An 18,582-nucleotide genomic window follows, 5' to 3' on the forward strand; every position below is an offset into this window, starting at 1 on the left:
ATCTGAAAAGAAGTCAGTCTTTCAGCGAGTCTTCATCCAGTGAATTGCATGGTGGCAGGTGAAGAGTAGGTAATATAATTTGACCTGTGGCTGTATTTGGTTAGAAAAATTTCTGAAATGCTAAGTGAGGTGGAATTACTCAATAAGTAAAGAAAATAAATACTGGGATTGGCGTGAGTTCTTTGGGAATATGCCAGTGTAGATATGATTGTGCTTTTTTTTGCTGAGAGTATCAGATCAACTTGTTGATACTGATTGTTTAAAGCAATGTGGTTTCTTGAACTTAGACTTGTTTTTGTTTTCTGTTTTTCCACCCTAGATCGTAAAAGAGCATAAAATTGAGATAATATGGAGGAAGGTGACTTTATTAGCTCTGTAACTGCATGGATTGCTAATTCTGAAGGACCTGTTGGGAGCAGAGATTTTGCAGTTGGGCTGTTCCCTGGCCTTGCCGTGTCCAGCAAAGGAGCCCCAGGAGGCAGAGCTCTGACTTCTCAGGTGTGAGATTTTCATTCCTACAGTAAACTCAAACCCTCATTGCATCAATGCTTGTAAAGCAGTACTTATCCTAAAGATCAGTTGCAAGCTTTCTGCCAGTAGTTCTGCTCTTGACATCTAGTTCCCGAGCTGAAAAGTCACTATTTAATTTTTAGAATAATGGGCTAGAACTACTCTTGAAGTAACATGAGTACTCTTATTAATGTGAAGCGTGGTGGCAAATTTCTGTCATGGAGCCTGGAACTAGACTGGAAAACCAATGTAATGTGGAAAAGCCTAGTTAACTTCTACATTGAAAAAGCTTCAGTTCCTGCTAAACTGAATTTTGAATTTTGATTTATATAGGATGAGTTATTGAGAGTTTGAAATAATAGAGTTTGACCTATTTGGGTAAAGTTTCCCCACATCTTTCTGTAATACTGATATTGGCTGCAGGAGTGGAATTTTCATTCTTGAAAGGTAAATGTGAGTCAGGACATTTTTTAAGGGGCTTTCATTTTTTTTGATATTCATAGTCTTAAGAAGCTGGGCTGCATTTGGAGAGGAGAAACTTTGCATAACACCACTGTTCTATCCAGCAGTACAGTGTAAGTGGCTTTGCAATGCTAAGCAGTAGAGAATGCTGCTGATGGACAGCTTCCTTCTCCGTGTTTGCATGCTCCAGGAAAGCTGAGATGCCCACTAAACACTTTGTCACTTTAAGCTGACTGGAGAAAGGAACTGCATAGAATAGCTTCCAGGATCAGAACTTTATCCTTTAAACTTCCCTGGATATAACATGTAAGTGCTCATTTTTTAAACACTGTGTTTCCCAAGTTAAAGGGATCAGCATAGGTAAAGGGACTTGTCAGGTGCTTCCCATTTGGGATTGGAATTTTTACTTCCTTCAGAGCTGACAAAGTAAAACTTACTTGTTTGCCGTATAGAAAGAAGTGACAAGTAACATCATAACATATGAAGGAATTAAAAACTACACACTATGATTGAACAGTTCTTAATTCTTACTATGTTACCTCTTCCCTCTTCTATATTTGCCTTTTTTAATGAGGAATGCAATTTAAGTGGACATTGTTTTGGATGTTCTTCTTTCCAGCTTCATCAAATCAAATTCTTGCACTTGCTCATTTTGTGAAACTTTCCACCAATACCCATCACTAATTATTTTTCTCACTGTGATCAGGCTGTTCAGTTTCCTGTTGGCAGCTGAAGCTCATAACATATTGTTTATATATTGTAATCTCATAAAATTCCTGTTGAGAGAAGTATGTTAATATTTTGATTCTCACTTGTGTCTGAATACCTTGTATTTACTAAATGAATCCCACTTTTATTTTTGAAAAGATGCCTTCAATTGTTTTTTAATCAGGTTTCCATCATATAAACTAAATCCCCATTTGCTGCTTTTTAGATTTCTGCTGACAACTATGATGTCTTAGTGGTTTAGTTTTATGTCTTTTATTTGTCTCAAATTTCTCTTGTGCTCCAGTGTTTCATAACAGTTAACATGAACTGCTGCCATGCCTCACTTAATGTTTTTTATGAGCACATGGCTCCTAAACTGGCACTCATTCAGTTGATATGTTAGTTTGACCTGCAAGATAAAGTTTTACTATAAAATGTAATGTTAACATAGGTGTAGTTCTTGTAATGCAATGTCAGGTAATTCAGAACGTTAGCCAAGACAGAACAAACTGTACTGCCTCTTGAATTCCCGTATCTCTGGTTTCCAGAGATTACTAATCTCCAGAGAAAGATAATGGACCACATGTTTAGTGTAATAAATCTTTGGGTTTTCTGCTTTATCTGCTGATTTTGAAATCTTTTAAAGTAAGCTCATATAAATAGGTTTTAATGTGAAATTTATTGGAAGGGAAACCAATATATATGTATTCATTTCCTGTCATATGCTCACTACTACCAAAGCTGCTAATTTATATTCCATGTGCTTCCTTACACAAGCAAGTTAAACCTGGAGGTACTCAAATCATTAGCTAGATACAAAGAGTACTTTGATATGGAATACATTGCAAATTCCTTGTGTTTCTTCACCTCTAATTTTGATCTTTCATGTTTTTTACAGAATGTAAAATTCAGGTGCATGTGTGTGGCACTAAAGCACACGGAGCTGTAGCTGTCTTTCTGTAAATGATGTCACTTGACATGGAATAAGGGTGGGTTACAAAACACTCTTCAGAGCTACCTTAGTACCAGACTCATTTGTGTATTGGGGCATTAAATGGAAATCCTGTTAAAAAGATAGATTTCTAACACTGGCACTGTTGCTTCTGTTCTATGTGAAAACTTCCTGCTAGTGTTTTTCAAAAATGTTTTGAAGACTTATGATTTTAGCTTTGTATAGCAGCTCAAATGGTTTTCTGGATAAAGAATATGCTAATATACTAGTAGTCAATATTGGCCTTGTATACATCAGTCCTGTTGTTTCTGTTCTAGTGAAAATCAAGTATAGAACTTGTAACACCTGGCAGACAGAAAAAAAACAACTGCATTTGCAAGCATGATTGCAGTTCCAATACAGAAGGCATTAAATTGTGAGGTGACCATTTCTTTATAATCTCTACTCTCTGTGCATTATATTGCAGAAAGAAGCAATTTATAGTTTTACTTCATCATGGAGCAGCTTCTGCATGAAGACAAATGAATAAATAGATAAATCTCTTTAGTTTCTATCTTTAACTCTTCATACTTTAGGAGCTTTGGTAGTTAAACAAAGTTTCAGGGGCACAACTACATAATACTGCAAGTAATAAAAACATTTATAAAAGTTACTGAATCAAAGGCAGCTGAGTGAAGGTAAACAGCAATAATAGCACAGTACAGATAATAATTGAGGTATTGGCTCAAACAAAAACAGTGAAGAAAATGATGTACTTTGAGAACAAAGGTACAAGAAGGTTTTTAGCAGTGGTTATGCTGCTGTGCCCTGCTGCTACACACTATGACTTAGAACAGTCATAGAGGGAGATCCAGGATGACTTGTTACATCATACCTCAAGTTTTTTTATTTTATTTGAGGTGTTTTCAGACAACTGAATTACCATGGAAAGGGGTACAGGCCAAATCAGTGTTTCTGCCATTTAATTAGTATACTTCATTCACATTTTGTTCAATTGTGATGATTTCCTTTAGTTTTTTGGGGCACGGTAGGATAGAAATTGTCATCCACAATTTTCTGAAGTATAATTAGTCAAATTACTTTTAATAAATAGTAAAAATGCATTGCTGTCCTAAAGTCTGAGAGAAAAGGTGCCTCTTTGAAATAAGGAAATTTGCATCTAAAAGGCACCTTTGGCTCAGTCAGCTATGTTGATGGTTACTCAGTGTCACCTGTTCCCTGTTAAAGCTTAACCAGTTTGCTAAACTAACATCCCTCTAAACCATTGAAATGTAAAGGCTTATATATTGAAAAGCTAATGCTAATTTTCTTTATTTATTGTATCTTAAATTTTTCCTAGGTAAATGCCAAAAGACTTGGAAACTGTTTTGTTTCCAGAAGATTCACTGTAGTTCTCATTCACTTAAAATAATCTGAATTTTTTGTCTTGGTTTCCTGCAGCGCCCTAGTAAATTAACAACTTTACTACCTACTGGCATAGCCACGAAAGAGTGTTTGACATTCATGCAGTTCTGCAGAGAAGTTGGTATCTGTGTTCCTTCTGTGGCCACAACAAGGAGCAAGTGTGGGCAGTGAACCATCAGTGATCTTTGTAATGCTGTTCACCAGTGTACAGAGAGTTTGGCCCAAGTCTGAAGGTTATGTTTCCTTAAGGGAGCTTTATCTCTTAAAAAATCTTAAACCTCTCGACTTATAGATAGAAGAGCAAATCCTTTCCACTTACAGCTGAAGTGCATTCTTGGGGTGTGTGCAAAAGGGAATATTGACATAATCTTGAAAATCCTTTGCCTTTTAAAGAACTGAAATGCTAGATTCAGATATAAAAGTTATTACTGTCATACTAACATGTAGTTAACATCTCTCAAGAGTTTTGTTTAAATTACAATGCTCACATCCAAAGCATGCATTTGAACTTTTCTTCTGAGACACTGGATCTATAGAAATGTGTAAAGCCAGCTTTCGTCTTCCTGAGATACGAAAGTACTGGGGAGATCAGCTATTGACTGGATTGGATTGCCAGCTCCTTTGAACCTCACAGAACACTAATGATACCACATAAAGGATGTAGCTGCACACTAGAGGAACAGATAAAATGCGCACAATGTGGCTTGGCATGGGGAGGGAATTAGGTAGACCTATTGCCATAGGTTTAGTCCTGACAAAAAGTATTTGCTGCGATGTATGTTTTGAGAAGGTTAAATGTTTGCTGTTCTGGAGGGATCCTGTATAAACAGGATGAAGTAAATGAAGTCATGATTGAGCTATTGGTCTAAAGGTGTCTTATGGGCTCATGTGCCACCTGGCTTCTTCTGGAGCTCCTTGTGTAGCTTGTAGTTTTGAAAAGCCTTGGAAAATGACTTTATGTAGTGATGACTTGTGTGCTCCAATATGACTTCTTGGAGTGAGTGACTGATTTTTTTAGTTGACAGACAGTGAACTTGAATTATTTTGTGATGCTGACAAATGAGAAGTATCCCACTTCTCTTGAAGGCAAGAGGAAGTGCAGCTTCTATTAAAGTCTGTTGCTATCTTAACCATTTGTGGGGAATGAAAGACATTTTCTTGGCATTAGTAGATTACTTACATGGAAATAAAATAAAGTAGATTACTTTACACAGTAAACTTAAGAATTACACCTTTTCAATACTCTGTCTCCCAAAGTACAGAAGCAAAAGGACAGTGTTACCTATGGCTGTTGTTCAAAACAGTGACAATATCCCATTTTTGACTGTGAATGTGCAGTCAGCATCTGGGTTTTCATTATACTTCTAAAAGCTTCATCTTTTTTGAGTAAAACTTTTGTAAAGATCAGAAAATAATATTTGTGGCTTTGTATTATAAATATTTCTTATTTGTTTATTTATTTATCTTCTGGTCCTAATAAGTCAAATCTGCCAGCAGTTAGTCTGATGGAGATAAGGCTGTTAGGATGTTTCTTTGACCAGTTACCTTGCTTTCATCTTTGGTCCTTTACTGCTTTATCCACCTCTGTTTATCAGGTTTCAGTCCCAACATAGATTTTCATTGGTAATGATACCTGTAGAAAATTTTCTGCAAACTAAATAGTTTTTCTAAAAAAAAGCCACAATGATGCCATTCTAAGATTGTGAGGTATTTTAATATGCTGAAGTATATGGAACAATATCTTTCTTGACAAAAGGTATAGTAGTTCAGTTGTTTAAATAGTTCTCAAGGGTTTGGAGAATGAGTGTTCTTCAATTAAATGTGCATATCACATTTGTGTATCTTTGAACTTTTAATATATCTTTCTTTTCTACTCAAAATGTCAGTGTTCTCTAGAACTTTTGACTTCTTTTGTTTGTAGCAGCTACTGGATGCTCATATCTCCTTAATTATATGTTTTTGTGTATTGCAAAACAAAAATCAATAAATAGGATTTACTTATGGGGCCAATTTGAAAGACACAAAGGCTGTGAGGAAAGAATTATCAAGTTAATCACAAAAGCCTACTACCCTTACTCCAATTTTCAAACACGATAAAGACTATCTCAGTGGCTGAATTGGAAGTGTATTATCAGTGTTCAAATGTTTGTGTAGTTTGGTTCCAAAAAATAATAATGGTAAAATAAAATGGCTGATGCAACTGCTCGGTAGATGCAATTTTTATATGATCCAAGCTTGTATTTACAGAAGACATGCCCTCATTTCAAATCCAGGGAAATTTTCTTCTAGAACACAACTTTAGAAACCACAGGCCCTGGTTCTGCAGGCAAGTAGGTACCCATTAAATATTAGCAATAGCAATGCCATTTGATTGCTTGTCTTTTTTTTATATATTAGTAGTTCAGTAATAGTTATGAAGAACAACTTACCTTACTCAGTATTTTGATTTAACATTTTTTACAGTGTCAGGCTATTGAAAGCTTAGAACATTGATTTCTGGTTTAAATTATTTCCCTGCTGCTGCAGGAATATTTAGGAAGGTCTCTATTGTGTTACCTAAACCATAGGTGTTCTGTATTCTAAAAATCATCTTGTTACTGCAAGTGCTCCAAAAATGGAAAAAAAAATGGATACCTCATGTTTTATGGCTATGTATTGCTGAATACAGGTTTTATGTATTTGTAAACCAGCTGTACCTATCTTGAGTCCAAATGGTATTGCAGTACTCTGGTGATAGCCAGTGAGAAGAACTAAAATACTGAATGGAATCCACTACTTTAGTATTGCTGCTATTTAACTTCAATAGTAAGTACTAATAGAAATTATTTTATGGTCAATAATAACCTAAGTGCCTCAATTAGAAGTATTACAGATTACAGATACTGCTGTAGGCACATGAAGGTTTGTGATTTTCATCAGTTTTGATGTAAACTAGCAGGGTTCTTGCTGTACCACCAGGTCTGGTTGACAGCAGCCTCTGTGCACAGCATTCCATGTGCTAACATGGTGTTATTATGTGAGCTAAATAATCATCCTGGGCAAAATTGCATTTGGTTAGACAGGTCAGTTATGGACAGTCTTTGCCTGAAACCTTGTATTAAAATTCAGATAAAAGGTATTTGGTGATTGTAACAATAACCAAACCATAGATGACAGAAATAAGACCTATCCTGTTCATTTCCCCTCTTGTCCATGTGTGCATGTATGTTCTCCCACATCTGCGTTCCCTTGAGTTCTTGTTAGGTCCCACCAGCCTTGGCCACTGAAAGCCACATAAATCTCCTTGAGCTGCCATTCACTTACACATATAATCTTCTTTTAAGCCCACATGATACATCCCTCACTCTGATGTAGAGCAAGTTTGCTTCAGCTACAAGGTGCTTAGCTTGAGTTCTTCTGTCAGTTTTTATTTTCCATTGTGTTTCTCTCAGTATGTATTTGGACCAAGCTTATTGATTTAGTAGATAGGTGTTGTTGCTGTTACATTGATCCACTTGCAGTGCCAGCAGGAGTTGTTGACAGAAGGATCACCCTTCTTTTTCTGGCACAAGTTGCAAGCAAATGTGTAATGTGTTCATCGCTTCATTCCAGAGTTGTTTCAGTTTCTAAGTGTATGAAACTGTTACTACACTGCTTGCTGTTTCTTTTTTCAAAGTTACTGTACAGCAGCAGTACATGGCTTTTTAAAAAGATCAGGTTGAATTTTGGAGGGAGATTTCAGCAGCATGGTGAAAGTGCCAGCAGAGTTTCCTGTGATGCAATCAGCATTCTGCATCAAGAAGTTTTTCTGGTTTCCATTTGGTGAGCAACTGTCTTAGTAGATTTTCTACTCCACTATCACATGGATAGAGTTGTTGAAAAAAGAAAAGCCCAGCCAAATAACCCTACTGCTTGAATTGAACTGAAACAAAATACTCTGAAGATGGCTATGAATAATTCAGTTTCCTCTGTTGTAAGGTAGATGAATCAATCCTTTAATTTTTTATACTACATGTAGGAGGAGTATAAAGTCACATATGTGAATAAGGGAGGGTAAACACCAAAACAGAAGTCAAAATTTAGAATTTAAGGAATATCCTGCTTTATATATTTGTTACTTACTGGGCCAGCTTTTCAGCAGGTAAAGGACAATACAATGTTTTCTTCAAGCTGCAGCAAATCAAAGCAGGAAGTTAAAAGAGTACACTGTTTGTTTCCTAAAATTTTAGTGTTTCTAGAGGGAAAAGTATGCTTTTGCATTATATTAGTTCTTTGTCTTCTGATGCATTGCTGTCTTCTGTGCTTTTATTTCTAGTTTGAAACTTTGTAGTGTGTAACAGACATAGACTCTTAACTGGAGGTTGAATTAGCATGGTTTACTTTTAGTGTTCAGGGCTTAAGTAAAGACTTGATGAGACTATTTGGCTGTAACTTCTCAAAACAGATTTAGCCATGTGGCTACTGTGAATATTCAGGAATTATAGGAATCTGAAGCTGTGTCACCCTCTTAAATTACCTTGGCATAATGCTTAATGATTATCATGGTGAGTGAATACTATTAATGAGCAGAAAAAGATGGAATAAAGTTGATGAGTATTTTTCGGGATACTTTAAGGTCATGTATGTAGCATCAGAACGTTTCTAGAGGGAATAGGATTTTTAAATCTATTTTTGTTCTATGTGCAGCAAATAATTTTGTTCTATGTGCAGCAAATCACGAAATATTAACAATCTGTTAATGACGATTCATTTTAAAAACCTTTAAATTTGGAATTTCTGTGTTACTGTTTAGATTGGAGGAAATACACTATGTAGCATAATATATTTCTGTATATTAAACCTCAGTTGCAGTGCCTTGCAAATGTAAAACTTGCTGATGTAGTTGCTGTTTTTTAATAGATCATTGACCCGTCAATCAGACTCTGACCATTTCAGAGATAAAAAGCTTGGCTTTCATTGGCTACTCAGAATAGAGCACCTTTCCACAAATTAGGAAATGGTGTAATAATTAACGGGTATAATGGATCTGTGCATTCAGGTTTCAGTTGTATCTTCATGAGTTTTAGCTCCTGTTATCTTTTGTGTAGTTAGTTAACCCACTGTCTGCCCACAGATAATTTAACTACAGTAAAAAATAGATTTTTTTCATGGCAGTAGAATTTTACTAAAATAATTGATAGTTTTTTTGCTCACCTTTTAAAATCTGTAGTGAGTTGTTCTTTCAGACTTTTATTTATAACAAGGTGTAGGACTTCACTAACAAAACTCATGAAGTGAGTAATAATTCTGTTCTAAAGCAGCAAAGCGATGATCCTGTAAACACTTTTGCATACAGAGAATTTAGGTAAACTTTTTTTTTTCTTTCTTATTTACAGACTTAAATGATTTTAGGTACTGATGATTCCTAGTACAGGAAGGAGTTTGACATCTTTGACCCAAAAAGTCACTTGGAAATTGCCAAATATGTCATTTAGTAGTGGACCTATTGCACGAATCAGAAAGTTGGCAGAGGTTGTTTACCATTCCTAAGGTAATTCATTTTTTGAAAATATAAGCTATACTTTCATTTCAAACATTCATTAAATAGCAGCAATATTCAATTCCTTTGGTGTGATCGTAGAATCATAGAACAGCTCAGGTGGGAAAGGCTCTTAAAAACCATCAAGTACCAAACCCTGTGCCATGGGCATGTTTCACTAGACCAAGTTGCTCAGGGCCCCATCCAGCCTAGCTTTAATGTACTGGCACTGCAAAATTTGAATCAGGAAAGCAAATCCTAAGTCTAGAGAAGTTACAGAATTGGAAAGTTAAGGAAAACTTTCTGATTTTTTGTGTAACTTGTATACCTTTAAGCATGTCAACAAGCAATACTTAAAATGAGGAGTTGATAAATTACTATATAACTGGACATTTACTAAGTTCATTTGAACTGATAGTAATATTTTCTATTTTTCACAGAGCTGTTACTAAACTTTTTATATCATGTATTATAGCCTTTTGTCTATAAAACTTACTAACATCACTTCTTTAGGGATTCAACCTCACTATCACTTTGCTTAGTCTTTCTCTTAACTGATCCACTACTTTAGTGTTGACTGTAAATTCTATTCTGGTTATTTATATATTTCCATTCTGTATATAACTTAAAGCTTTCACAGCTTTGGGTATTGTCCTTTAAGAGTTACCATTTTCTGGGACTAAATTTAAATGTACAACTGCAGAAGTTTGGATACTCCAATATTTTAAATGGCATTTATTTTATTATGAGGATAAAAGTGAACAATACCAGTTACTGGATTTTTAGCTTCTTTGTATTTTGCCCTATCTAATTTTAGTGATTGTATATTGCTTTTCTAGTGACAGCAATGATATACCAGAGATTCTGGCGTGTTTGTTTTTTCCATGTTACAATGAGCCTTATGAATGTGCAGATTTATTGACCCCTAGTGGGGTTGTTAAGAAAATGGTTACTAACTTAATTAGTGCTAAATGAAAAAATTGCCTATTTTTTCAATGCTGCATTTGTTTTAATGGTCTTTTCCTTCTATTTACAGCTGGATTAGCTCTTGAATTTTTTCTGGTGTTCTCTACATCTGCAGAATTGCATATTGAAGCAACTTCTATTAGCAACAGCATTCCCAAAACAAGTAGCTCTAATCAGCATTTTAGGGAATAGTTATAGCTGTTTCTGCATATATTAAAATTATAATTATACAGCAGAAATTTAAAAAAATAAAAGGTCATCTTTTTGTGTGCTGTGTAAGTGGACTTATTTTTAATTATCTAGAAAAGCTAGTAATTTCTTGAGTAGTTTGATACTAGATAAATGAATTAAAGCAAATCCTAAATCACCTGCTTGAGCTTTACTGACCTCTTAGTGGTTATTAAATAATTATTATTTATCAGTAATAGCCTGAAACACTAGTTTCATGCCAAAACAGCATGTAAAATATTGCATTTTTCGCAAACTTTTAACCATTTACTTGAAACTGTAATTTTCTGGGAGATTAAATGATCTCCTAACTATGCTGTGAATATTTCTTACATTTATTTTAGATGAGTTAAAATAAAGTACTGAATAGTGAAGTCACATTTGACTGTTTAATTAGCAATAGTAAATGAAGACAAATAGGTCTATAATTAAACTTAATTTTAACTTCATTATAATGTGTTTTCATATATCAGAATCAGGAACTAGGTGTTGATGTAAATTTATTTTTCTGTGCAAATTTGACAGAAATAAATGTTAAGTATTTCTGAAATAATTTCCCTTTTTTAGATTTTGTACATCTATTTTTATAGCCTTTAAGTAGTTAAGTAGTGTATTTACCAGTTAAACAATGAAATACTCTCATGAATTTTAGGTATTTTTAAAATTGAAAAGAAAAAGTAAAATCCTTTTTTTTTGCATTTGCTAATATTTATTATTGTGCTTATTGCATAAACCACATTATTTAAAGTCAAACTTACACAGCAGTCAAAAATGTCAAAAAGACCTCAAATCCATATTTTTGTGGGAGCACCCAGTATTCCGAGCCCACTGGGGGGGTCAGAGCCAAGCTCAGCCCGCAGGGGTGAGGCATGGAGGGAGCTGCGCTGTTGGTGTGAGAGCCGTGGGTTTGTTTGGGGACAGCTCGGGGCTGCTGCTGCCTCCCCGCTGCCCCAGGCACAGAGCTGCACACCCCCAGGAGCCCCTGCCAGTGGGGACAGCACTCAGCAGGGCAGGGGCATGGCAAATCCAGGAAAGGAGTCGACATCTCCTGCCCCTGTGGCACTACCTTGTACCAGCACGCCTAAAAACAGCACAGGTTTAACTCGCTCTGATTGTCAAGGATCCAAAGATAGATTTACACCTGCAGATGTAAATCAGGCTGCACATCAAGACCTGCCCCAGGGCTGTGCAGAATCAGCTGGGCTGGAGAAACCATCAGGTGCCTGCTGCCCAGAGCTCACTGAGAGAAAAGCCCACCCTTCAGAAGTTAACAGCTCTGACATTTCTGCTTTGGTTGCCAGCACTGAGCAGGTCAGGATCCATCTGCAGTCTGTGGGACTTCAGGCAGCTCACAGAAGTGAGCATCATGAACATCTAAGTCAATGTAAGGATACATTTTCCCAAAAAGGTCAGGAGTCCAAACCAGAAGAACCAAATGACTCCGTAGATTTTGCAGTGTCAGCAGACACTGAATTTCGTAGTGTGGTGACTTTGAGTCAGGTGGCTGTTTTTGCACAGAATGAGATGCAGGAAAGTATTGTAAAACTATCAGAAATAGAAGCAGGCAAAAAAACTGAAGAAGGACAGTATGATCACTTCCAATGTGATTCTGGTGTTGGAACATGTACTACTAATGTGACTGAAAATGAATATGAGGAAGAGGATGCAAGTTCTCTTGAACTTTTCAGTTCTGAGGATGATGGGGAAAATGTTTCCATTAAAGCTACAAAACAGGAAGAAAGTGCCCAGGAAAATGCAGAAAAGTTTCAAGAACTTATTGTTCCTCCTGAGCAACTTGTAAATGAAATCCATATTGAGCCATTGAGCTCTGGAATACTGTGCTCTCAAGGAAACAGTTCTCACAAGAACTCTTCTAAAAGACCCCGCAAACATGAAGATTCCTTTCATCTTTCTCACTCAGCATTTAAAAGACAACTGAAATCTAAGAGAGCTAAACTGAATTCTTCTCCACCTGGTTCTGGGGTGAGAGTGGATCCAGACAGGATGGCAGAGTTCAAGAAATTCCAAAAGAAACTATCACTGCTTAAGAATTGCTGCAGCAAAAATCAAAAGTACAATATTTTGGTCACAGTTGTACATCCTTGTCATATCAAAGAAATACAGAAGAAGACGGAACCAAAATCTTCCTGTAAAGTTCCTGTAGCAACAATTGTTGTTATTGACCAGTCAGAAACTGAGAGGAAGGTGGTGCTGTGGCGTGGTGCTGCATTTTGGTCCCTCACTGTGTTCCCTGGGGATATCGTACTGCTTACAGGTGAGAGTTCTTCTGGTTGCCTTTTTAAAATATGGATCTTAAAAATGCCTGTTTAAAGTAGAAAAATGTAACAAGTAATTTGGAACTTTAGCTAAGCATTTTTAAGTTGCTTTCTTACGTCACTTACATCATTTGAATTCTCAGTCATCCTGCCAGTGGAACATTGACTATTCCATGGAAGTTTGCCCTCAGACACAATCATGGAGAGTCAGGATATTTTGTAAGGTGACAGTGTTTTAAAACAGTTGTTCCTGAAAAGTACAAGTGCTACTACAAACCAGACCTAAGCAGTGTCTGCTAGGAGGCTAATAAATTTAAGAATTACATCAAACTAATGAGAAAATTTTACTACCTCTTTGTAAATTGTGTTGGTAGATTTAAAAATTTCAGTGTTTCCAAGTGATCTCTTTCAAACCCTGTGCCTTACACATCTGCATGTAAGATGGTTATATAGTCAAGAAAAATAAGAAAATAAGAAAAAGAAGGTACGCTTCAATATTGTTGACATGTGAGTTGATAAAGTTGTTTTTTCTTGCAGATATAATAATGTATGAGAATCCTTGGTGTGGAGAGGTCATGCTTCAGTCAACATTTACCAGTCAGTTACTGAATCTGGGGAACTGCTCAGCTCTCAATACAGAAAAATGTAAGATTGTAGTGCATAAGTTGCCATGAAAATCACAGTAAAAGAGCTGTTTTCCATTTTGCTGACAATACCTCATACATGGGATAGAATGGGAATGTGTGAAACTGAGAGGTACAAAACACAATAGAAAAACAACAGGAGCACCTGAGCACAAGATGTGGACATGACATCAGATAGGCATGTGGAGATCATGATAAAGTTTGGTGGCTACCACTCTGAACTCTTAAAAAAAACAAGTTTAGTTTAGGAAAGAGCAGTTATCCCAGGACCTGCCCATGTGATGTCTGAGATGGCATGAAGATTAAATGTTTTACAAAATGGAATAAGTAGATCCATTCAGGCAAAGTGATCAATTGTAGGCCATGGAGGGTTGGAGACTGAGGGGAAAATACAGTGGAAGTATCACCTTTGTTCTTACTGTATTTGTGATGTCCACTGCTGTGATGCCAGCCCTCAAGGCAGATTCTGAGGTCAATGATCAAGAACACTTTCTTCTTGCCAGGCTATGATACAAGAGTTTTTTTGGTGTATTTTAAAGTGTTGCACTTAGCTTAACTTCATTGCCTGCTCTTGATACCACCCTGAAGTACAGTTTAATTTCAAATAAAGTGTTACATATATCAGGAATTTCTTACCTTAAAATTATTCTGAAACTGTTTCAATTTTTTCAGTGGAAACATCCAAGTCATAAGTTTTATACTTCTAAGTGTAAAAACAAAATGTGACTTTGCCTTTTTTCCATATAAGTTTATTCTCTAGTGGATGCTGGTGTTCTCCATGGCTTATTGGCATACATATCATCAGAACTTCCACACTTCAGAGACATTCCACAAAGACAAGTTCAGAGACTGGATGATGTTCAGTATGTGCAGTTAGATCAGCTCCAGCCAAATACTTTGGTGCACTCAATCCTGAAAATTATCAATATTTCAGTGTTAACAGGTAAGTTCATGCACTGGACTTCACCTTCTGCAACAGGTGGAACTTAAATAGTAATTTTGCAAGACAAAATGTTTCTCACTGCTTGATTTCAAGCTTTGCACAAAAATTTGATCACATCGCACTGTCATTTTGAACAAATAAGATACAAATTTCTACCCACATCATCAATAGCATGTTTATTAGTTTTAAATGCAGAATTTTGAAGTAGAACTCTTCAAAATTTGCTCTGTATGTAAATCTTGGAACTAGATATTAATTAGATATTCCATCCAAGTGTTCTTGTTGAAAAATTATTTTTGAAAAATTGTAGTTTTAGTGTGGTACTGAAACAAACATTCAGTGTCCTGGAGAAGAGCTGTGTAGAGATTTGTATGTACTGTTACTAATAGTTTTAATTTGACTTGTACACTTTGTGCCTGCAATTTTCTTTAATGTGAAAACTTCTAGAGAAATGTTTCTACCACTGTATTCTACAGAAGTTTTGGGAACTTGCAATTACAATAGTTGCTGAGAGATTGAGTGCCATTTCTTTCTACTCAAGACAAGTCAGGAGGAATGGGAGATGAAAGATGCTCAGATACCTCCTGCTTCAAAGGGAGTTGTCCAGTTACTGAGTATTTAGATGGATAAAAGTTTATTAATTTACTTTATGCACTCCCTCAAACTAGATTTCTGTTGCAGAAGAAAGCAGGTTATTTTCTGTCCAGAAGAAATTATAGGTGTGTTCTTTGCTTTTAATTGTAGCATAAAATGTGCTAACACCATGATTTCACTGTAATACTGAGTCACATGGGGTTTGTGTGCTTAAATGCTTTTTACTGTAGAAGTAAATGTAATTTCAATATTTTCAGAATCTCTGTACAGCTACAGAGGTGGCAGCCAAAGAAAAATTATTCTAACAGTAGAACAGAACAGAGATCAACACTATAGGATGGTTCTGTGGGGAGCAGGGGCTGCCTGGTACCCCCAGCTTCAGAGGAAAAAAGGTAAGGTCCTTGGACCTGTTGGTGGGTCTAAAAGGATTTTTGTGATGCTGTTAGTGCCTTTTCAGTATTCAGCTAGCAACATTTATCCATTCAACCTTTAAATACTCCCCTTGGAAGGGTAATGTATTTTGTGCTAATTCTAACATAACTCCTCTGTAGAAGCAGTGCCATCAGCAGCAGAAAACTGAGAAGGCATAAATACTTAAAAACTTAAATCTATATACAAGATGCACTTACTTGTATAGTGCCTGGTTATGTCACTATAAAAATCTACGAGTGTTAACTGTGTTACTGGGTCTTCCTTATCATTGTCTTGTTTAGCATGAATTGCTGGGGTTTTCCTACTTCTTTTTTCATTTTCTGCTTTCCACGTTACTCATGTCAGGCTTTATATCCTGATGATCTTGAGATGAAGTCCAGTGTAACTAAGTAAAAGTATCACGTACAAGAATTATATAGACTGTGTTTCAATAGTGACTACTACCAAACTTTGGTTTATTCCTAGTCTTGTTCTTTTAAGAAAAGCTAAACTAGGTTTATGTTAAATTGATAATTGTGGAGATAGAAGATTAAAAAACAGGGACATATTAAAATATGGAAGTTGGTTAATTACATGAAGATTTTTTTCTCTGAGACATTGCTAGCATTAGAGCTGACAACAAATTTCAGAGCTGATTTGTTTTTCAAAAGGCTGAGCTGTCTTGACAGCTGAATTTGGTAGAGGTGTAATGAAATTTCTGGGACAACTCATGCAAAGTTTATAGGGAAAGGAAAAACCTTACATGTCATCACACTTAAAATGAAGTTGCCAGAGCTGACCATATGAGAATGTCCTCTGATTTGTTTCTAAATCTTGTAAGTGACCTTGGCTTTCTGTAAATTAACCACGGTATAGAAAGTAAACTCTTCTGTTTGCTTTTTTATTCTGTAGACCACATATGGGACTTCAAATACCTTTTGGTCCAGTGTAGTTCTGTCTCAGGTGACTTGGAACTGCACACAACTCCGTGGTCATCCTATGAGTGCTTGTTTGATGATGACAAAAGGGCAGTTGAATTTAAAGAAAAGTTTCAGAAAAGTTTCATGGGGTTGACAAGGCTCTCGGCACACCTGGAAGAAAAATGCTCAGGTAAATGTTATGCATGGCTCTGGAATATCTAGCAAAATGGATGCTCTCTTCATGAAGCAAGATGGTTGTTTTTTTAAGGTAGCCCAGGTCTGGTTCTGAATTTTTTTCTGGAGGCTGCTGCCCTGTACTTGGCCAAACTGAATGCAGCCTTCATCCCATGAGCCCAGCAGAGAGCTAGGTATGGTGTGTGGTGCCATGCAAAGGCAGCTTTGGAACACAGAGGGAAATGCTGACTTTTGTTGTCCACCAGCCAGTCCAGTAATGATGTGACTAATGACTAAAGGTTTAGCAGTGTTTCTCAAAAACTGGAACTCTCTAAAACAAGGGTAAAATAGCTACTGCTATTGAAAACATCTGACAAAAGGACAAAGAAGACATTTTACACAGTCATACTCTCCCAGATAAACCCAGAAGATTGCTATGGGTGGTGTTAAATTCTAAGAAGTGATTAAGGTTGTTCTTGCAGCATTTAGCTCTAGTTTTATGCTATAAATAGTGAAAAGCTAAGTTGTTAAAGCTGTGCTTTTCAGTGTCTTTGAAACAGTGGCAAGAAAATAACTTGGAGATTCTTCGCACAATTTTGATCTCTTATTCAGGCACCTTCTATAGTGGCATCTACTGATACAGTAGCTGAAAATGTAGTACTTTTATACATTTTAAAATAATATTTACTCGTACAGATTTTTCACTAAATAAAATATCTCTAAAAATTTGAGCATGTGTTAACAAAGGGGAAAAAAACAAGAAAGGTGTTGATAGCAATTTTGGTTTTTAATCAGCTGTAGCCATTGATTTTGCTTTCAGTTCTAAATAAAGCTTAATTCATATTTGAATTGTTTTTATAGGAGTGGTTCAAGTGAAGGCCCACATCTTGGAATTGAAGTTTACCATTTCCACTGGTCAGTACAAGCAACTCATCTTCTCTGCTAACACTTCACTGGAATGTGTTTTGGCTTCTCTGCCTATGATTACATATTCAGGTTGTGCCAAATGTGGTTTGGAGCTACAGGCAGATGAGAACATGATCTACAAGCAATGTATTAGATGTCTGCCATACAGTAAAGTAAAAACATTCTACAGGTAAACAAAATAGAGCTAAAGTAGTGTGTATTATTATGGAGATAAACTTTCTCCATTTTCATTTCCCCCATATCTAACATTCTTTTGTTTAAGATGTGGTTAGCAATTCCTGTCTCTCTAATGAATTTTCAAGTTGTTGTTCTTGAATTGCTGTATTATATTGTCATTATTTATACATGTTATTCTTAGTTTAAGTCTAACTTTTTAATTTCTTTGAATACTATATCATGCAGGAGTGATGTTTACCCAGTACTGTGTCAGATAAAGCTAAGATGGAGTAGAAGCTTGAGGACCAAAGGAAAGCTTGAGAATCATGTTCCAGCCTAAATCTGAAATAATGTGAATGCAGAACCATGTTTTTAAACTAATTAGTCAGTTTCAGCTGTGCAGAAATTATATTGACAAATGTTTTCAATAAACATTCTCGGAGAGCAGAGGTAGTGAGTTATCACCAGATGGCACTGTGAGACACATATTCACACTTAGAGAAAATAAACTAAGTGGATCCGATTGATGTAGGTACATCTTTATTAACTAATTGTTCAATTCTCACATTTATCTTGGGCTTTTGAAATATAATTATCATTGTGACTAGAAAGACGTGTAGCTAGAGAATGTTTGAGCCAACTATGGACGTGATAGAATTCTAGAATATGTAAATTTTCTATCTAAATTTTTTCTTAAATTCTTCTAAACTCTTTCATAATGAGCTTAATGAATCATTGACTTAGATACTATTACTTAATGAACTATGACTTAAATATCCTATTTATCTAACCAGGTAGTGACTTAGTATT

General features: G+C 35.9%; 1 protein-coding gene across 10 annotated transcripts in view; it reads left to right on the forward strand.

Moving 5' to 3' along the window:
- Window positions 1-18,582, forward strand: part of SHLD2 (shieldin complex subunit 2) — a 34,710-nt gene that overhangs the window by 8,669 nt on the left and 7,459 nt on the right. For 4 of the 10 annotated variants that reach the window (XM_072931434.1, XM_072931436.1, XM_072931433.1 and 1 more), the window contains 8 exons: window positions 320-498; window positions 9,391-9,545; window positions 10,570-13,002; window positions 13,541-13,648; window positions 14,396-14,590; window positions 15,442-15,576; window positions 16,508-16,705; window positions 17,551-17,785. In XM_072931434.1, coding sequence (XP_072787535.1) covers window positions 11,499-13,002; window positions 13,541-13,648; window positions 14,396-14,590; window positions 15,442-15,576; window positions 16,508-16,705; window positions 17,551-17,785 — 2,375 coding nt within the window. In that variant the 5' untranslated portion in view covers window positions 320-498; window positions 9,391-9,545; window positions 10,570-11,498. The other 6 variants (XM_072931431.1, XM_072931428.1, XM_072931432.1 and 3 more) reach the window with 6 other exon arrangements.

The sequence above is a fragment of the Taeniopygia guttata genome, chromosome 6 (assembly GCF_048771995.1).
Source record: "Taeniopygia guttata chromosome 6, bTaeGut7.mat, whole genome shotgun sequence".
NCBI classification, from domain to species: Eukaryota; Metazoa; Chordata; class Aves; order Passeriformes; family Estrildidae; genus Taeniopygia; species Taeniopygia guttata.